The sequence below is a fragment of the Capricornis sumatraensis genome, chromosome 3, assembly GCF_032405125.1.
Source record: "Capricornis sumatraensis isolate serow.1 chromosome 3, serow.2, whole genome shotgun sequence".
NCBI lineage: Eukaryota > Metazoa > Chordata > Mammalia > Artiodactyla > Bovidae > Capricornis > Capricornis sumatraensis.
This window is the reverse complement of record NC_091071.1, coordinates 169,050,639-169,072,727: the sequence shown is the minus strand read 5'-3', so window position 1 is coordinate 169,072,727 and position 22,089 is coordinate 169,050,639. Positions and strand designations below refer to the sequence as shown.

The window sequence follows — 22,089 nt, the reverse complement described above, 5'->3', positions numbered from 1 at the left end:
GCTTATTTTTCCTGGAAGTTTCTTCCTTTGGCCTAAAGTTTTCCCAGTCTCTGCCTGCTAGTCTCAAGACTTGATGTTTGGAAACAATGTTAGAAGTCATATGTGTCTGGTAAGCCTGGGTGTATACCTTTTTATACTGTGGCCTACCTTGAGGCTGAAAGGGTCTTTTGAGTAGTATTTTTCATCAGCTATCAATATTACAAGCCTCCAGTGAATTGCCTGTAATTGTTCATTAAAAGGTGGCAGTGTAACTGAATATCCTGCTTGTAACTTTATGCTGTAATCTACTCCTCAGAGACATTATGGCTACGTCTAAGAGGCTTTAATGTTTTTAAGTTTTAGCTTATTTTATTGTATCTTCCTTTTTATGAGCACCTTAATTGTTTAGAGTTGTTAGATAATTTAAAGGAATAAGATTTAGTGACCACTATCCATCCTGAAGTTGTCCAAAGATGTTAACTGATTTTTAAAGGTAATTAGTTTTGGGGGATTGTGGGAAGGGATTCTGTGAAGTATATTATGTATGACGGGCCTTTTAAAAAACTTAGGTTATATTGTTCATTAGGTTGGTATTATTGATGACCATGAATCATAAAGTCTGTGGTTTTGTTAACATAGTAGTGAAAAGCCTAGGACCCTTCTCTGACTCTTAGTGATTTGAGCAAGTAAACCTTTTGAGCCTTAGTATTTTATGAAAATAGGGGGAAAATCTTACTGAGTTGTTAGGATTCAGTTCAGTTCAGTTCAGTCGCTCAGTCGTGTCCAGCTCTTTGCAACCCCATGAATTGCAGTACGCCAGGCCTCCCTGTCCATCACCAACTCCTGGAGTTCACTCAGACTCAACATCCATCGAGTCAGTGATGCCATCCAGCCATCTCATCCTCGGTCGTTCCCTTCTCCTCCTGCCCCCAATCACTCCCAACATCAGAGTCTTTTCCAGTGAGTCAACTCTTCGCGTGACATGGCCAAAGTACTGGAGTTTCAGCTCTAGCATCATTCCCTCCAAAGAAATCCCAGGGCTGATCTCCTTCAGAATGGACTGGTTGGATCTCCTTGCAGTCCAAGGGACTCTCAAGAGTCTTCTCCAACATCACAGTTCAAAAGCATCAATTCTTCGGCGCTCAGCCTTCTTCACAGTCCAACTCTCACATCCATACATGACCACTGGAAAAACCATAGCCTTGACTAGACGGATCTTTGTTGGCAAAGTAATGTCTCTGCTTTTGAATATGCTATCTAGGTTGGTCATCACTTTTCTTCCAAGGAATAAGCGTTTAATTTCATGGCTGCAATCACCATCTGCAGTGATTTTGGAACCCCCAAAAATAAAGTCTGACACTGTTTCCACTATTTCCCCATCTACTTCCCATGAAGTGATGGGACCGGATGACACGATCTTAGTTTTCTGCATGTTGAGCTTTAGGCCAACTTTTTCACTCTCCTCTCTCACTTTCATCAAGAGGCTCTTTAGCTCCTCTTCACTTTCTGCCATAAGGGTGGTGTCATCTGCATATCTGAGGTTATTGATATTTCTCCTGGCAGTCTTGATTCCAGCTTGTGTTTCTTCCAGTCCAACATTTCTCTTGTTAGGATTAAATATAAATATATATGACTGAAGTATTTGCATACAGGTCTTTTATTAATATTATCCATAATCTCAGGCATATAAACATATATACATAAATATACATATATTTGTGTTTATTTTGGGTCAAACATCAAATTCTTCAGTAACTTTTGATACAGTACTTAATAATGCTGCTGGGTCCCCATTCTTGGAACAGACTGAGGAGGGCGCAATACTGAAAGACATCAGTTAAAAGGAGTCTGTAGCAAAGTTCTATTGAGAGATCACAGTAGCTTGGGCTAGAGAGGTATTCATGGAGGTGTCTAGGATGCTTCCACTGGAAATTTTTGAAGGTCGAACTGGAGGCTATATCATTTATCAAATAGCTGGGAAGCATATTCAGTGATTGCTTCATTTTCTGAACTTACTGTCAAATGCTGGGAGCTGGGGGGGTTTGACTGACAAGCTATTAAAAAACCTTATTTGTTAAATTGTATTCTGAAGTGTTTTCAGAAATTGGTTTTATTGTAAAATTAGTTTTTGTTCAAATGTATTTCTTATTGGAGAATCAGTTATTTTTGAAGAATAACTGAAAAAATGTAATCTGTCTTACCCTTTGTTCTGTTACCAGTTAGACTTACTATTCAGTGCTTGAAAATAGGAGATTATCCAGGCTTTTACTTCTAACTCTTTTGGTGAAATGTATATAGGAGTTCAGCTACTAACTCATTATAAATGTGATGGTAGGAAAAGTTAATAGTTTAATGCATTTACTTCATCCTGGTGCTCCTATGTCACTTCCTAGAAGTTTATTTCAACTAAATGTCCATTTCTGCACCTAGAAAATCTTCAAAAGGGAGAAGATAGAAGATACTTTAAATAAAATACTATAGCTCTTCTTTAAAGAATTGATGGAAGGTATTTTTGTTCCTTCTTTATGGGGAAGGCAGAATATTAATTTATATACAGCTTGTGGTCTTTCTGCCCTTAGACTCAGGTAATGCATATATTAACAGCATCAGGGATTATTAAGATTGTTTTCAGGGAGTTCCTTGGCAGTCTGGTGATTAGGACTCCACACTTTCACTGCCGAGGGCAGGAGTTCAATCCCTGGTCATCAGGGAAATAAGATCCCACAAACCTCAAAGTGGGACCAAAAAAAAGATTTATTCAGTAAACCATATAAAACAGTGGAAGTTATTTTAGTATAATCCTACTTTTTCATGTTAAGTTGTCTACCATTTTCTTATTTTCAGCCAGAGGTTGTGAAGTGTGTGTTCTTATCTACCAAGGACCATGGGGACATAAGAAGATTTAGTTGAGGGCTGTTAAGTAAATTTTATTTCAGAGGATAGACATCAGATTTTAAAGTTAATAAAATTATATCTGATGAATAGATGTATGTGTGCCTGTTGTGTTTGTGGCCCACTTAAAAGTGGGGAGAGGAGTGGTAGTAGAGATGAGAAAGGATATTAAGCTAAATAGAGGGAAAATTAAGCAGATTTAAACAGTCTCAGAAAGAGATTTAAAATGTGCAGACTTTAAGTAACATTGCCACTTTGTGGCCTTTAGGATATTTCCTCTAGAGATGGATTTTTGCATTTTATAGTCATAGATGTAAGGTGAGAAGAGACTAAAATGTGATGGATAGATGGTGTATTAACCTCTAGTTGTTTAAGTGACAGACCAGATATTGAGGCCTAGAAACTTCTTCCCCTGGCTTATATATTCTTAGCTAATATCTTTACATTTATCTTATTTAATTTCATAAGATTTTTTCCTTTATTGAACAATGAACAATGGAATTGTGAACTGATTTAAAGATTAGGTGAATGTTCTAGTGGGAATTTTGTAATGCAGTGTGAATTCAGTAAAATCTTGCTCTGCTATTTTCCTTTATTCCTTATTATATCACAATATATTGTAAAGCTCTGGGAGTGCATCTTCCTTCCTTTTAGCATTTGGTCTGTTTTCTATTTAACTAGGACTTCATGATTAATTTTGTGTTTGTACTTGGGGATCTTATACAGGGGCTTAACCTAGACTGGCCACTCCAGCCTGTTCCTACCACTGATCACACTATAGCTGCCTTGCACATGACACTAGGTTTAAAAAATGTGGTAGATATAGGCTGCAAGAGGACACCACGGTGGGGAAAGCCAATATGCCTTACCACTTCCCCTGCTTCGGTGGATCAGTAGCATCTCCATGTATAAAAGCTGGAGTGTCCAGCAAGACTCAAGTACATTTTGTGCTTCTGGCAATTCCAGCTGGGACCTGCACCCATTGGAGGTCTCAGCTTGCTTTTATGTGTTCTGCTCTTCCCTTTTATTGTCTATCTATCATCATTCTTCTGTCTCACCCCCAGGTTTTTCTTTATTAAATACTACCAGGGTAGCACTGGTTGATTAGAAATGTTATAAATGCATCTGACAAATGAAGTCTTGACCATAGATTGTCAAAGCAATCAATTTATTGGGATTCCTGCAGTAATAGGAAATAGTCAAACAAGTAAAACAAAAGGCCTGTTGTAAGAGAAGTATTTTTTAGAAACCTTAAAGGTTTCAATGTCTCAAAATGGTTAAAATAATGGTCCTTGTGTTAGAATCTTTTCTGTCATTTTTTTCTCATTTTAAAAGACTTGTAAAAAGCTGATAGGCATATGTTTCTTTTTCTTTTGCTAAAATACTCTCATGTTTGATTATCTTAGTATAGATATGAGGAAATAAACACATTTCAAAGTTTTATGAGTTGTTAAACATAAACTTCTTTTTTCTTGGCTACAGCTGCAAGTGGGGTCTTAGTTCCCTGCCCAGAGATCGAATTAACACCCTCTGCATTGGAAGTGCAGAGTCTTAACCACTGGACCGCCAGGGGAGTCCCCAAACATAGCTTTTTAATGCAGCCAATTTTTGCAGAATTAAATGAATTGTCCCACATTTTATTAGCTTTTTATCTTGAAATAATTTCAAATTTGGAGAAATTTAAAGAACAGTGCAAAGAACTCCCAAATAGTCTTCACCCAGATTACCAGTGTAATATTCTGCTACATTTGTTTTGTCATTTTCTTTGGAGATGTGTGTGAAATTTTTTTGTGGACCATTTGAAAGTAAATTCCAAGGCATCATGCCCTTTTCTCTTCAATACTTTGCTGTGTAGTTCCTAAAAAGAAGAGCATGCATTTATGACCACAGTGCAGTTTTTCAGAATCAAGAAATTTAACATTGAGGCAGTACTGTTGTCTTATCTACACATGGTATTCATATTTTTACCAGTTGTCTTAATGTCCTTGGTAGCAGTTTTTTTGTGGTCCAAGGCCCAGTACAGGACCTCTCAGTTTTATGTCTTTTTAGTCTCTTAATCTGCAGTTATACACACATAATCACACACCAGCATCCCACCCATTTGCCCTTTTTATTACATGATATTTCTGAAGAGTATATGAATTCTGTTTTTGTAGATGTTGCTCTCAGTTTGTCTAAAGTTTCTTTTCCTCATAGTGTACAATCAGATTATGCTTTTCTGACAGGAATACTGTGTAAGTGACTGTCCTCAGCACATCACATTAGGAGGCATAAGATGTCTGTTTATGTTATTATTGGTAGTGTTTACTTTGATCACTTAAGGTATTCATATGGTTCTTCATTGCAAAGGTACTGTTTTCCTTTCAATAAGTGGGAAAATAGTTTGAGACTATAAATAAATCTTGCTCCTCATCAAATATTCACCTTTTAGAGTTAGCATCATTCTTGCCCAGTTAAGATATTACTAAGATAGTTGTTCACTTATCATTAAGACTGTGTAATGCTCATATCATCATAGATGTGGGCAGTCATGGGCCCTTCAAGCAGGGTCATCTGATTCATTTCTGTTTCTAGCCAAGTTGTGGATCTTTGTTGTTGTGTTGTGTTTTGATTTTCTGTTTTGGCTGTGCTGTATGGTTTGCCAGATCTTAGTTCCCTGACCAGGGATCAAACTTGATAAGGGATCAAACTCATGTCCCCTGCAGTGGAAGTGTGAAGTCCTAACCAGTGGACTGCTGGGGAATTCCCCTTAGTTTTTTTTTCTTTTTCTTTTTTTAATGTTTAAAATATCTAGCAATATTAAAAATCTTGTCAGTCATTTACAGTTTTATTATTATTTATATTTACAGTTTTATTATTAGTGCCAAATTCATTTTACTTTTCAAGATGTGAATGCTTAAATATCTTTACAGTTTCTGAGAAGATGGATATTTATTTGTAAATATGTAAACTTATTTGTGTACACATCAAAATTAGTATTTGGAAGTAGAAGAGCAGTTTAATCAGCTTGCAGAATTGGATCAATGTGATATTTTCTTGATGTTGATTAGGAGATTAAGGCAGCTAATGCCATTTGTTGTTTGCATGAAATTTCCATAATTTAAAGCAGTGGTCCCCAACCTTTTTGGCACCAGAGATCAGTTTTGTGGAAAACAATTTTTCCATAGTGTGGGGGTGGGAGTGGTTTCGGTTTTGCCCCCACCCTGGCCCCTGCCCTTCCACAGCTGCTCACCTCCTGCTGTATAGTATGGTTCCTGACAGACTGTGGGGTGGGGTGGTGTTTTAGGACCCTTGATTTAAAGTAAACCTTCTGTCACACAGGTTTACATTAGGACACAGGTGGTATTTGCCCTCTTGGTATAATTGTGTGGTTAAATTCAGGAATAGTTTTGTTGGAGGCAAAGTTGAACACAGGTGTTTGTGGATTTAGTATCATATTATATAAGGAGAAACAAACTTTGTTTATAATAAGTGCAGTTTTACAGTGCTGTTTTGAATTTCTTTTCACTAAATATTTTAAATGTTGTAATTGCCAAGCCGCTGGGCACATGGAGATTTTAGTTCCTCAACCAGGGATTGAACCCGTGCCCATTGCAGTGGAAGCATGGAGCGCTAACCTTTGGACCACCAGGGAATTTCCTATAAATGTATTTCTTAGGGGAAAACAGATTTGGCAGAGTCTAGGTTTTCTAATTTAGCAGTACAATTTGGAGCATATAAGTTTATTTGTATTCTTGGGGCCACATTATATTAAAATAAGAAATAGTAGGCAGAATTTTTCCCCCAGTATTTTTTTTTTTGTCTTTCTACCAGTCCATTTTATTTTTTGATGCATTACAAAGAAGTTGTCATTATCAGTATAGTTCACCCCTAAACATTTCAGCATACATGTCATTATTAGAGCTCAGTATTTGTTTTATGTACTTTTTGAGTTTAACTTACATGAAATGCACAAGTGTATATTTATGGAATGCTGACAAACGTACCTACCTGTGTAACTCAAACTCCTATGAAGATATAGAATGAGGACTTCCTGTGATCTAGAGGTTAAGACTTTGTCTCCCAACGTAAGAGCTGCAGGTTCAATCCCTGGTGGGGAGCCAAGATCCCACCTACCTCTCACTAAAAATCCAAAACGTAACACAGAAGCAACAAATTCAATAAGGACTTTAAAAATGATCTACATCAAAAAAAATAATTAAAAAAAGATACAAAAAACATTCTAGAAGTTTCCCTCGTGCCCCTTCTTAGTCAGTCCCACCCCTGCTTCACCAAAGACAACTACTTTTCTAATTTTGTCCCCATTGATTTGTTTTCCCTGTTATAAAACTTCTCATAATTGGAGTCATGCATTATGTGTTCATTCTTTTTGTTTAAGGCTTCTTTCATTCAGCATGTCTTTGAGAACTACTTTCTTTTGAACTGCTTTTCTTTTAGATCTTCAGTACTTACATTCAGAGCTAGGAGGGTGCTCCCAGATCTATAAAAAAGCAGATCTATATGTGCTGAAATTGAACAGTCTGCAGGACGTATTAAGTCGGGGGAGAAAGCAAAGTGAAGGGAGTGTTATATGCTACTTGTGAAAAGCAAAAAATAATATCAGCTTTTATGTGCTTAACATAACTCAGGAAGGACAGGAGGAACTGGTAATAGAAATTGCCTCTAGGGATTTTTCCCAGTTTTTTGAGATATAATTGATACAGCATTGTTAAATGTGTACTACAGCATAGTTATTTGATAAAAGTGTATATTGAGAAATGCTTACCACAATAAGTTAATTAACATCCATTACCATTTTTTTTCTTGTGATAAGAACCAGAATTTTATTTAAAAGTCAATTGTAGCCTGTTATCCTCTGCCAAACCTGTAAGTAAGTGTGTGAGTGTAATTGAAGACCTTTTCTTTGCTTTCTAGGAGGTTTTGGTTGAGTTGGGACTAATTTTCTATGAACAAAACAATTAAATTTTCAATTGTGGTTGCAGATTTAGAAGGACCTTTAAAACTGCAGTGGTTAAGGAGGTCTCAAGGAAGGAGTTTTGAACTGTACCCTAAAGGTCAGAAGGCTAGGTATTCTAAGCATTCTTGGCTTAAAACTATAAGAATGAGATTTAATCAAGAAACATGAAAAAAGTCCATATTTCCTGAAAGGAAAGATAGATTTTGATTAGCAACAGAAGAGAGGTTAGATAAATAGTATTCATCCAAATTAAGAAAGACTGAACTAGGTAGATAAGTTTAAGATTGATAGGAGAAAAATTCTGTAAAGCAATTATACTTGAATAAAAAAAAAGGAAAAAGAAACAATTGATAGAACCTACTATTATAGCATAGGATGCATTCAGTATTTCGTAATAACCCATGATGAAAAAGAATATATGTAACTGAATCACCTTACTATATGCTTGAAACTAGCACAACATTGTAAATCAGCTATGTTTCAATTAAAAAAAAAAAGACTGATATGAGAATTGATGTGCTGTTGAAAGTTTCATTTTGGTCAGTGCCAGAGGTTTTTTTAGTTGGAATTTTCCTATTATAAATATTATATCCATCATCAAAACTTTGGGACAGTTATATAGAAAGTGTGTGTAGGGGTCAATATTGCAGCTCAGGAACATCAGAATTTTTGAGGTCTCTTATTTATGTTGGATTTAATTTCTTTTTTCTTTTTCCTTTTTCAAATTGTTGAGTTTGAATTCCAGAAATAGCATGTGGGTGAATTTTGTTAATTTTATTGTTTGAAATTTCCAAATGACTTATTTTGAAAATAATATTCCACTTCTTTGTATGTTGGTGAGTTTATCTCTGAATTCCAGACACGTCCAGTAGGACATCACAAAAAGATAACTGCTCCTTCTGAATAGTTTACTGTTTTACATATCCATGGAGTAATTTAGTGGTAGGGTAGTCAGTTCACCACAAAGCCTCACTTCACTTTGTTGACTTTTGGGTAAATATTCCTACATGTTGTAGACAAAGAACCACATAGCCATGGGTTTGGAATCTTGGTTCTTGGGAAACCTTGGTCAAGTAACTATTTTGAGTTTTAGTTTTTTATCACTAAAGCGGGAGTAGTTCAGTCGTTGCGGGTTGGTTATGAAGATCATTATGTACAGCGCCTGGAATGTGGTAGCCCATAAGTGGTAGTTGGCTTTTTTGGTTGTTTAAATAGGAATATTTAACTTCAGAACCATAGTTACCATAAGGTGAATAGGAGCAAATGACTACTTACGTAGCTTGATGAATTGAGTCTTAAGTTCAGGTATGTGCGCTTGCTCCTAATCACTTAATGCTTTTGCTTTTGTTTTTTTGCTTTTAAAAGGCATGTGGATTTAGTTGTATATTTTAAAATTCCTTTGTGAGGTAGTGTGTGAAATGGAATGATGTTTAGGGTAAATATGAAAAGCTCATAAAACAATGATTCTTAGAAAGGAGCATTTAGATTTATTTCAGGGAAAACATAAGTATTGCATTCAGTTTTCAAAATCCATTTCTGAGTGCATTTTAAACTCTCCCTTGGGGAAAAGGATGATTTTCTTGCCTGCTATGGAGTAAGAGCTTTCTGTATGTCAGCTCATTAATTCTCCCACGGCCTGGATACATATCCTCACTTTACCAAAAACAAGAAGGAAATTGACGCCTGTGAATATGTTTAATGCCTTGGGACTAATATAGGAGGACTCCAGTATTGTTTAGGGCTTACGCAAGAAAAATAGTTTCATATTAATTAGGGTTCGTGAGTGTTAGTACTTCAATTTAAAATATTAGAAGTAGAACTTCCCTGGCGGCTCAGTGGTAAAGAACTCACCTGTCAATGCAGGAGACACAGGGTTGATCCCCTGATCTGGGAAGATCCCATATGCTATGGAGCAGCTAAGCCCATGGGCCACAACTACTGAGCCTGTGCTCTAGAGCCCGGGAGCTGCACCTACTGAAGCCCACACCCCGAGCCCATGCTCTGCAACAAGAGAAGCTGCTGAAGTGAGAAGCCCTCACACCGCAACTAGACAGTAACCATGGCAGCAGCAAAGACCCAGCACAGCCAAAAATAAATAAAATTTTAAAATAAAATAAAATATTAGAAGTAAAAAGTCTTTACCTGTGGGGAATCTTCTGTTTAGCTCAAATAATTAATTTTCTGTAGTGTTATTCTATGAAGCTTTAATTCTTGCTCAGTTAAGTTTTAACTAACCATTTCAATTTTTTTTTTTAACTTCTATAGGAACGTCAAGGTCGTGGGAAATAAGAGGCAGTTCTGCACAGACTGCAGCAACGGTTGCATCTGCATATCCTAAGAGGAAAAAAATGACCTTCAAGAGAATTAGGACTTTTTTCTTAATTTCATTGACTTCAGAGACGATTGCAGACTTGCAGTTTAAGTATTGGAATTTCACAAAAGACATAGGACTTAACTGGAAAATGAAAAAAAAAAGAAAAAGGAAAAACTAAACAAAAAATCCCTCTAGGTAGTTTAGGTGGAAAATGTCCCTTTTATTTTGGCTTTGGTTGTGATTTCAGAGCATAATGCTTTGTTTTTTTGTCTTTTTACTATGTTTTTCGGATTTTAAAGTCCGTAAGTACATACAGTTTTCTCTAATTTTTAAACCCTTTCCTCCCCCCGTTTTGACATTTGCACTTGGAGAACACTTGAGTTTTGAAGGTTTTGGGCATCCACCCCAGAAAGTGGGAATTTGGTTTTTTCCTTCCGAACTGGAAGAACATTTTTATGAAGAATTTCTGTCTTGGAGAATTTAACAGTGTTACCCAAGGTTGTGTCTTTAAGGGTGGTTCATTTTCTCTGACCCTTTGTTACTCAAAGTAAAGTACTAGGAGTCCTAAGAAATGTTCTGTTCTTGTACATTATACTGATTAAGTCAGGATTAATTTGATTTCAAAGCTAAGAACAGTGGTAAAAACTTGTTTACAGAAATGCATTTTGGAAGAGAAAAATATTGTAAAAACGTGTAGTGAATGTTTCTTCAGTTTCTTGTTCAGCCAATGAGGAAAGGGCATTGCCTTTCTTTTTACCATTAATCACTTCTCAATAAACGTGAGATCCTGTTGAGCATCACTTCTAGTACCATTTATTAGTATTATTTGATTTGCTATGTTTTGTGAGAGCTTTGGAGTACAAGGAGTTTCATAAGGTGAGACAGCAACCATTTTTAGAAAGTTCACTGAGATGGAATAGTTCAGGAAATGCTTTGTACCCAGAGTTGGATAACCATGACCACTGCAAAGCAGGGTAGGCCAATATTCATAATGCTTTATTTCTGGATACTTCTGAGAAGGTAGTGCCCCTGCTATGCTAAATTGTTCAACAAATATTTGATTGTGTATCTTTATTAGTTGCCAGGCAGGCACTGTGCTAATAACCCCACTGTGCTAATAACTTAACCTGGCCACATATCTTCTGTGCAAAATAGGTAGAGCCCAGTATCAAGGATATACAGTTTAATCTGAAATATGACTGACTGAGGCAGGATTCCATGTGTCCCAAGAATAAGAAATTCCAATAGGCTTCGATCTTTGTGAACCATGTAACCATAAGGGGAATTGATTCATCATTATTTATTTTCTAAGGTTTGGAGATTCTCTTTTTTCTTACAGATTTTTAGCCTTAAGGTGTCTCAGTTAAATGTAAAAACTTCCGTAATAAGAAAGGATTCAGGAAATAGATTATAATACCGTTGGATCATGTTTTGCCCTCAAGTGATTTATTCATCCCATTCTACACAACTCAGGCTACTAACTCATAAATTGCTGATAATAATAATTAGCATTATTGTTAACACTTAGAGTTGAGAACTTTGCTCTGCCTGAGACACGGTCCAGTATATCTAGATATTCCTATTTGCTAAGCTTTCTGAAATACATTCCCCCCAAATCAGGGAGTCCTTTGTGCTTTTATCAGTTTGAGGATGCCCAGTTTCGAATTGGAAATGTAACATTTATTACATTCAAGTTAAGCTGAGATTTCTGTGACTTCTAGAGGACTCCCATGGGCTTAATGGAGGTTAAGTATTTCACTTTTGAAAGGGAAAAAATATCCTGAGAAAAGCAAATTCAAAATCAGTTTCAGCTAGATTTTCCTACATTGTATTCAAGTTGGATATGAGATCATTTAAGATGCCTTTCTGCAATTCGAAATGTTACTGCCTCAGTATTTAAGCCAGTCTTTATTTTTACATCACATAAAAAATACTGGTATGGCTTTGAGGACAAGCTGAAAGGAATTTGGAGCCTTTAAAAAGGCTGCTCACTTGAGTGAGTATTGAGGGAGTCAGGATGTTAGATTTGTGTATTTTTTTAAAAAAAAACTTATTGGACTTTTACTATATAAGTAGTATAAAAATTAGATTATATTCGCTCATAAAAAGTTTGTCCAAAAGTTGGTTTGGTGAAGATCCCCAAATGCAGCTAAACTAGTTCTCTCGTTTGCTAATGACAACTTTGCCAGTGGAAATTGTTGACTTTTGACTATTTGCCCTTAATGCTTTGTTTGTCATTTGTGAATGTAAGACTCCAGCAGCCATGCTTGTTTACCTTTCTCCTTTGTTGAATATGAAGGGAAACTGAACAGTCTCACAGCGTGCCATCAGTGTTAACTCAGAGCATTTTAAATCTTTAATGTGAACAAACTGTGTGTCTCACATTCACTTGATTTAATACTTAATTGGCTACCTTTCTCCAACCATGTTCCATTTTTTAAAAACTTAACTTTGCAAAATTCGTGTGAAGAGTTCTCATATACCCTTCACTCAGCTTCCCCTAAATGCTAGCATTTTATATAAGCCACTGAACCATTTTCAAAAGCAGTAAATATCAATACAGTACTATTAACTAATCTGTAGACCTTATTTGACTTGTGCCATCTGTTCAAGGAATGTCTTTTTTTTTTTTCCAGCTCAGCATTCAGTCCGGGATCCCATGATGTGTTTAGTTGTCTTTAGTTTGTAGACTGCAAGTTCTTCAGCCTTTATCTTTTATGATTTTGACACTTGGAAAGAGTACTGGCCAGTTGTTTATATCGTGCCCCTTGAATTGACTTTGTCTAATACTGTCTCACTACCAGATTGAAGTTATATTTTGGTAAGAATACTGCAAAAATCATATGCCCTTCTTGGTGCATTATATCTGGACACATGATGTCCACATGTATTATTATTGGTGGTGTTAACTTTGATCACATTAAGGTAGTATTTGCCGTGTTTCTCCATTGTAAAGTGATTGTTTCCCTTTGTAGTGAATAAGTAACTTGTGGAGGGATATAATTTTAAACAATCTCTGTTCACTAATTTTGACACCTTGGATTGTTATTCACTGGCTATCAAGTATGTGACATTTACCAAGTGTTAATTCATTGTGTCTATTCTTTCTTCTACATTTGTACTGTTAGAATTCTATAAGGAGACACTGTCCCTTCTCCCCATTTTATTTATTTAGTGACATCAGTATGGACTCAGAAGTATTTTATTCTATGGGTCAGTGCTATCATTTGTTGCTCAAATTGTCCCAGCTTTGGCTGTTGGGAGCTCCTTCAGGTTGGCTCCTGTGTCCTTTTGACATGCCCCTAGTGTTCTTTCCTTAACATTCTGGTATGTACTATAAGATGTTCTTGGCTAGTCTTGTATTTTTAGTCTCTCAGCCCCATTTTTCCAAAGAACAAAAGTTCTTTTTATTGGAGAATATTTAGAAACCAACCCTTGATTTTTTTCTAAAGCAGCACTTTGAATTGCAATAGACTATTAAAGTGGAGGCTTTATTTCTTGTATAAGTGAAGAATTATTTAGCCTAATCAAAACACTAACCACTCCTCTCTTCCACTTTTGTAGAGCTGTGTACCAGTCTTCTGGAGTTGTGGAGAGGGCTTTTCACTCGGCTTATTAATACTTCATCTAGAGTGGGAGCCGATGAGCATGGGTTGGTGTGCACCCTACATTCATTTCTGTCTTTTTAGTGTTGTAAATTAGAGACCCAAAATGTTGAAAATCCTGGCTTCCACCCCACCTAAACTAGTTTAGGGGTTCAGAGTTTTTTCTGCCTGTGGAAAAGTAAGTGGTCATATGCTGACATTTTTCATTAGGGAGCAGATGGCACTTGAGTTTTCCCACTCTTATTTGAAAAATGATTTTTTTTTTCTCCTGGAAATGTAGTCTTGTGTCATGAATGTAGGAGCCTTCCCTCTGAAAATGAAAATGAGTTAAAGTGTCCTGAGGATTCAGGTTTCATAAAGCCAGTTTACAATCGTCCTGTTTTTTGCCTGTGATAGTACCCCCACTTTCTCACGACTGTATCACTCACTGCTAGCCCTGTTTCTGGCAGCAGGTGAAACTCCTTACCCCTGAGACAAGCCTTTCTTTGAAACTAATACTTGTTACAACTGCTGAGTTTGCACGTGGAAAGCTGACATGGCTGTAGGATAATCAGCCACAGGGAGATTGAGTGGGTTGGAAGATGTCCCACAAACCTGCAGGGCTCTGCTTGCAGGTTCCCTGGACTGGCTCTAGCCTCGCCTGCAGGGGAGTGGGCGTAGGGCACCCGCCCGCCCTCGTTCCGGTCGCTGGGCTCTGTGACTGGACAGCGCAGCGCGCGCAGGTTGGTGCTGCGCCTGGTGGCCACGGCATCGTGACCCGCAGGGAGGCAGAAACTTGTGCCCTGCTAACCTGATTCTCCGTACTCCCGAGACCCCGCTAACTAGCCCGCTGCAGCCTGGGGGGGCCGCTGTGCATACCCTACCATTTGGTCTGATTTTCCCCTGACTTTGACCGTGAGAAATGTGGGTTCAAGATGGTGTAGATACTGCTTTTGCACTGGTGCAAAAGCCTCTCTTGGTGCCAAGCCTCTCTTGGTGCCAAGCCTCACAGGTGAGCTAGGTCTCTGCTGCCTAAAGGACAGGGAACTGGGGTTTCACACTACCCTGCTCGCGGGGCAGAGATGACATTAGGGCCATGCATGGCTTGCTGCTTGCTGCTTCCTTTTAAAATAATGCTCAACCGCGTGCCTGGCTGAAGGTTGTGAAACTGTTACTGTGGCCCCACCTGCTGGCGATGGGCAGTGTTCATGTGCTCGAAAAATAAAGTTACCGTGGAGTTTCCCTTTAAGGGGAGGCTCCGGAAAGAAACACCCAATTTTGCTGCGTTATCCAGTTTTTCCTGAGAGTGTGTTCATCTGCTTTTCCCATCTATTCAGTCATTCAGTCTGTATTTTGTGAGCCCCTGTTGGTGCTACTGGGCACTGGGGGAGAGGGAATGATTAAGATTCTCGTCCTCAATTTAGTTACAAGGATTGCAATGTAGAGTAGGTTTACAGTTGTGGGAGGTACACAGAGTAGGAAGAACAGAGGGGCTGTACCTAGCAGATTTCCCTTTCAGTATTGGATCTTCCTAGATTTTTCTTACTCGGTGGGAACCACCTGAGCTCCTTGCCTCTTCATCTTCCTGTTGGCAGTTTGAGCTCACCCCGAGGTACTCTGCTCCATCAATGAGATGTCTGATTGGGAAAGTCAGGGAATTACTCTGCACGTGTTTCCTCACTGGAAAGAGGAATTGACTTCTGAAACCACTTGATGTATGGTTTTTGCCGGAATTTAGATTCATTTTAACTACTAGAGCTTTTCTGATCAAAACAAAACAACCTGTCCAGACAGTTACATATATAGACTAAAGCATATCTTGGTATAACACTTTGCTATCTATCCTTCTAAACCATTAAACAAATTGCTTTATATGTATATTCAGTATATAGTATATAGCATGTGTGTATTCCTGAATATAATGCATATAATTTTAAGTTATTTTACAAAGATGGAGTAATACTAAACTATCTACAGTGTGTGCCTCCCTGCCCCTCCCCCATCACAATTTCTGGAATTTTTCTATTTTGGTCTGCCTGAGAAGGACCCAGGTCTTCTAGAATAATATGGTTGACCTTCTAGGATCCTGGAGTGAGTAGTGCCCCAAGGACCTAGGTTTCTGTCATCAAAAGCTACCTGGCAGAACCTTGAACTTGTCATCTTGTTCTTAAGCACTGGGACCCAAATTTTCCAGACTAACATTTCCCCAAAGTGCACTGTGTTTTTGGATGAACGTCATTCCAAATCAGGGTACTTGGATGCAGAAGTCTAGGACATGCCCTGGATGTGGTTGAAGAGTAAGCTGGCCAGGATTGGGATAAGGAGGATAATGTTGGGGGGGGCACTGCTAAATGTCAGGCAGAATTCTAGGCACTGGGGCCACAGCGGAAAACTGAAAGCCCTTCCTTCAGTGGGACTTCAATTCTGGGATGAGTGCTATAGAGAAAAGAACACAAATGTTTGAGGCTGGAAGAGTCATGCTAACAAATTCAGAGAGGTGAGTGATGAAGACAAGCTGGGTAAGGCTTTGAGAAGAAAGCACTCACTTTTGAGAAAAGTGTATCATTTTACCTCACTGCACCTCCTCTCTATTTCCTAGACTAAACTTCATGGTCCTCATAATCTCCCTCCCACCTTGTATTCACTGTCAGCTCTCATGCCCCTTTCTCTTCATGTTTTAACTGACAAACCACAGTCTTGGTTACATAAAATTCTTCACCTACCCACACCTGTGCAATTGACAGTGGTTGCATAAAATCATTCAGCCAGCATCTTGTCTGAGATTCATGATCATCAACCTCAGGAAGGGGATCATTTCAACATTTCCCCCATCTATTCACTTTTCCTACTCACAAGACAACCATTTCCTACTATTTCCTCCCAACACCTCATATCCCATCTTCACTCTCAATGACTTCACATGACAGAAAAAGGAAGCAATCAGAATGAAAATCACCGACTTCTGCCGCTTCATCTACTTACCTCATAACTGTGGATTGATGTTTATTAAAGCCTGGTCTCCAGGCCAGCAGTATCAGCACCACTAAGGAACTTGTCAGAAATGAAAATGATTGGATTCCACTTTAGACCTATTGAATCAAATTCAGAGGGTGGGGCCCAGCAATCTGTGCTTTAGTAAGTGCTCAGGTGATTCTGATGAAGTTTAAGAGTTTGTGAACCAATGCGTCTGGGACTAAGTATGTTTCTATGAAGAGTCCCTTTGCACACCAGACTTTAGTCTCAGCATCTCAGGAACAGCACTGCATCAAATCTTCCACATCCCAATTTTACCTTTGTTGGCTCATTCCCATCAGCATAAAAATGTGCTGCCTTTTTTCCCATTTCTTTTGTCAGTTACAACTCATTTCTCTATCTCTCTTTGCATCAAGACCCCAAAGAGGAAGCTGTTACTCCCTGGCTCCATTTCCCCCTCATTTTCTCTAACCCACTCCAATCAGGCTTTCATCCTCTTCATTTCAGTGGCACTGATCCTGTGAAGGTCACCAGTGACCTTGCACTGTTAATTCTCAGCCCCTATTTGACCTATAAATGGCAAGTGATTTCCTTGATACACTTTCTTCACTTGGATTCCAGCATGGCACACACACTTCCTGGTTTTCCTCCTGTTTTACTGGTTGTTCTATTTAGTCTCCTTGGTTGGTTCTTCCTCTGCTTTTTGCCCTCTTGATGCCAGAGTGATCTAGGGGCTTAGTCCTTGACCTACACTCACTAGGTTTCATCCAGTCCAAGGGCTTTAAACACCATCCATGTGCCAACTACTTCCAGATGTCGAGTCAGTTCAGGTCTGTCCCTGGCAATCTGGTATATTCAGTTGCCAGTGCAGTCTCTCCACTAAAGTCTCACCAACATCTCAAACCTAACACTTATATAAACCTACACACCCCCCGCCTCCTAATCTGCCCCATCTCATGTAGTAAGTTCATCTCTCATTTCTCAGGCCAAATCCTGAGAGTAATGTTTGACTCTCTTCCTTATATCCTACGTCATAATTGTCCCTAAGTCTGACTGGTTGTCCACTTACCATATCTATGGTCAAGTTATCATCCTCTCTCACCTAGATGACTGCACCAGTCTTTTAGCTGATTTCCCTAATGGCTCAGTGGGTAAAGAATCCGCCTGCAATGCAGGAGACACCAGTTTGATTCCTGGGTCAGGAAGATCCGCTGGAGAAGGGATAGGTTACCCACTCCAGTATGCTTGGGCTTCCCTGGTGGTTCAGGTGGTAAAGAACCTGCCTGCAAGGCAGGAGGAGACCTGGCTTCGATCCCTGGGTTGGGAAGATCCCCTGAAGAAGGGAAAGGCTACCCACTCCAGTATTCTGGCCTGGAGAATTCCATGGGGTCGCAAAGAGTCGGACATGACTGAGTGACTTTAACTTTCCGTCCTCCACACAGCAATAAAGGGATCCTGTGGAAAAGTTAATCAGATCATGCCACTTCGGAGCTCAGACTTTGTCTTGGCTCCCATCTCACTCTAGAGTAGAGGCCAAAGCCTTCAACAGCTCACAGATTCTTACGCCATCTTGAGCATCACAATTCCATTTTCATCTCACTGTTGTCTTTTTACTCACCTTGTCCTCCCCGCTTCTCTTCAGACCCGCCAGGTTCCTATCACAGGGCCTGCACCCTGGTTGGGTCTTCCGCCTGGAATACCTTCCCTCGTTTATCTGCAAGTCCCGCTCACCCATTCTTCAGCAAGGATTCCCTCGCCAGCGAGATCTCTCCAGACGATCCTATTTACATTCGCTCTTCCATCTCCCATGCTGCCTGCTTCCCTTGCTCTGGGCTGATAGGCAGCAGTAAACCCGAGATTGCATTCACCACAGATCTGCTTCTCTAAGGTGGAGAGTCAGGAAAGCTAATAAAAAGGTGACACATTAAAATAATTGATTATCAATTACTGGTTACCAGAATTTTAAAAATATAGTTTCTATCCTCCAATTCTAGATTTCTTGGGGAGATAGAACACTGACCTGGAAGTCAGAAGCCTTGAATTCTAGGCCTGGATCTATCATAAAGGCGCTCAGGCTAAATGATCTATGAGGTTGACCTTCCAATCATGTCAACCCTGCTACCAAAATAAATTCGCACACTGTCGGTGTTTCTCATCTGCACTGCACCACCTCTCCATGCTGTTTCTATTTCCTGCCTGGGGTACTGCATCTGCCTCCTTTCTCATCTCCTGTCACTCGTCCTTTAATCCTCCTTCCACATGGCTGCCTGAATGAATGTACATGTATAAATCGGAGCATGCCCATTTCTCTCTTGAGCCCTCTAACAGCTGCCCGCTGCACTTAGAATCGCCCCTGTGCTCCTTCTGGCCTGCAGGGCCCATCACCGTCTGGCCCTGGTTTCAGCCACAGTGGTCTCCAGCCCCTCCAGTATGCCAAGCTCATTTCCACCATGGCAGTCCTTTGTCTTGCTTGCACGTTCTTCCTCGTGTGTTCTCCTGGTGATTTCCTCTCTTTTTATTTTTTTTCCTCGAACTCAGCTTCAACATCATTTCCTGAGCGTGAGCATTCTTTCCTGATCACTGTAGGTAAAGCCAGTTCTCCTTTTTTTAAATTCACCTCCCTACTTATTTTCTGTTTGCATGCTAACATTTATTTTAAACTGTGCAACATTCACACAATGGAATACCATACAATTATACACAAGATAGCTATGTATTGATATACAGTGACTTCTTAAGATATATTGTTAAGTGAAAAAAATCCCAAGGTGCAGGCTAGAGTGTGTAGAATACCACCGTTTGTATAAAAAGTTGGGGTCGGGGGGAGAATATATTTGCTTGTATATTCATGTTTTCTCTGGACGGGTACAGAAGAAACTGATAACATTGCTGGCCTCTATGGAGGGGGGCTAGGTGGCTAGGGGCAGGAATGGGAGGCTTCACTGTGTACCTTTTTGTATTTTGAATCATACAGTGTACCACCTGTTACAAATAAATACATAAATATGACAAGTTGTGTGCTTGCTTTGTTTCCTGTCTCCCCAAAGAGAACACAAACATCATGAAAGTGTATGCCGTGTCCTTATTCCCTACTATGCCCTCAGCACTTAACACAGCGCCTGGCACCTACCAGTGCTCAGTAAGGAACTACAGGATGAATGAATGAGGGGATGAAGGTCATTCCTGCTCCATAACTGATTTCAAGACTGGAAGACATGGACTCAAGGACCAGCCGTCTAGAGGCACCGAACGTGAACTGTTTTGTCGTGTGTACAGTTTTTCTTGTTATCAATAAACTTTGAAAAACAAAAGGGTTGGGGGGGGGTGTATGGTGGGTGAAACGTGGAGGACCTCCTTCCCAATTGAGAGCCCAAGTGCCACAAAAGGACAGTGTCCTGCTTAGACCATGTCCCAGTCATGGCCTCGGCACATGGCAGCCTGAGGGACAGGCAAAGCAGCCCCCTTTCCTGAGGTCTCAACGTTCAGGATCACACCGCACTCCAGTTCTGAGACTGTCTTCTTCCCTAGATGGTAAACTTTTTTGAGGTCAGGAACTGCATTTGTCTTATTCACCAGTATACTTAGAGCCTGGCATAGACGTGATGAAAGAATGAATGAAAGAACAATTTGTGTGGAAAGCTCACCATCAGGAGCTGTCATTCCCCATCTAGCCAGGAGGTGGCATCAGAGGAGCATTTTCTGAGTTGTCGGTTCCCTCCAAGCCTACAGTCTGGGGTGTAGAGCTGTATTTTGACCAGGGACGCGGCGGAGGGGACAGGTACCTGACTTTTTGACAAACTTTACTAAGCAGCTCTACTAGGCATTGAGGGTTGTAAGAAGAGAGATAGATGGGAGACAGAAGCCTCACACAGAAATCAACACTATGTAGGAAGAGAAGAGCTAGTTCTGGCCCTTAGGAATTCTGAGAAGGGAGGATTAAGTTTGAGGCATTTGGGGAAAGTTCAGAGGAAGTGACATCTGAACTGGGCCTTGAAAAGGAGGATTTAGGCAGTTGGAGGACATTATGGGTAGAAGGAATGGTTTCATGAGAAATTGTGAGACTGGTGAATTGCCAAGAATAGCTGAGTTATCCCAATTTGGTGGGAGACATTCTGCTCTGAGAATTTACCCTTTTGTTGAAAGGACAAAAGACTCGTGGAATTAGTGCGATGCATGCACTAGTAACTCAAGAAATAGCCAGTGCACTGAGGTCTTTGTGTCAGGCAAGTAGTGGAGACTCCATACATGTGTTGTTGAATGAGTGAATCATGGGGCTCTGGTTTTTTTCGCACTACGTCACATGTCCTTGCTGATGCCTTATGAGCGTGTTTTCCAAGGCTCTTTCCTCCTGTGTCTGAAGCTCCTCACGGACAGCTTTTCTTTCTCTCAAAGACAGAAAGCCTGACCCCAAAGGGGAAAGGATTACAATTAACCTGTGAGGCTCCCAGTGTCCAGAGCCTCCTTTATTCCCAAGGCCTGTTTCTGGAACATAGTCTCCTTCCACGCACGCGCGTGTGTTAGTCGCTCAGTCGTATCCAATTCTTTGGACTGTAGCCATGTAGATCCCACGGACTGTAGCCCACCAGACTTCTCTGTCCATGGAATTCTCCAGGCTAGAAACTGGAGTGGGTTGCCATTTCCTTCTCTGGGTCTCCTTCATTAGGACTGAGATAAAAGTAATCATCACTTATATTTTTATAGAAACATGTCTTCCATAGCTTTCCTATTGATAAACCCACTGGAAACATTTCAATCCTCATTCTTAATTCAGAAGACTGCTCCTTTCTTAAAACATTCTCCTTCCGACTTGTGTGACCCCTTGCTCTCTAGTTTACCACCTGCCTCTCTCCCCTTTTCATCTGCTGACTTCTCTTCCTCTCTGGAGCCACTTTAGGCTGAGTTCTAGGTCCTAGCCTCCTCTTGCTTTATTCTCTGCCTGGGTGATATTCTTCCCTGTGGTTTCAGCTATCATCTAGATGTCAGCCATCCTCTGGGCACCAGCCCACACATCCCACAGCCTACTTGACTTTTTTGTTTGGATGTTTCTTGGGCATCTTAATTTCAATATGTATAAAAACTCCTTTTTCTACCTATTCCCCTACCAGGGTGAATGGCCGCATCACCCAGCCTGTTGAGCCAGCCAGAAGCATGTGTGTGTGTGTGTGTGTGTGTGTGTGTGAGTCATCCTTGTCTCAAGTCCCGATCATTCCACCCCCTCACTCTCCTGAATCTTCCACTTTCTTCCCTTCCCATCATCACTACTGTCACCTCCAGCTACGTGCTCTGCTAGGCCATTCTCTCCTCAGTAGCCAATGTGACTTTTTTAAAATGCCATTAAGATCATGCCACAACTCAGCATCATTCCTATCCCTTCCCATTTCTTTGAGGTC

At 39.9% G+C, this 22,089-nt stretch overlaps 1 protein-coding gene across 2 annotated transcripts in view; it reads left to right on the top strand.

Annotated features, from left to right (window-relative positions):
• Window positions 1–10,922, top strand: part of YTHDF2 (YTH N6-methyladenosine RNA binding protein F2) — a 30,070-nt gene extending 19,148 nt beyond the window's left edge. For both annotated transcript variants that reach the window (XM_068967540.1, XM_068967541.1), the window contains one exon: window positions 10,094–10,922. In XM_068967540.1, the coding sequence (XP_068823641.1) occupies window positions 10,094–10,117 (24 nt within the window). In that variant the 3' untranslated portion in view covers window positions 10,118–10,922. The remainder of the gene's footprint in view (window positions 1–10,093) is intronic.
• Window positions 10,923–22,089: the final 11,167 nt, after the last annotated feature.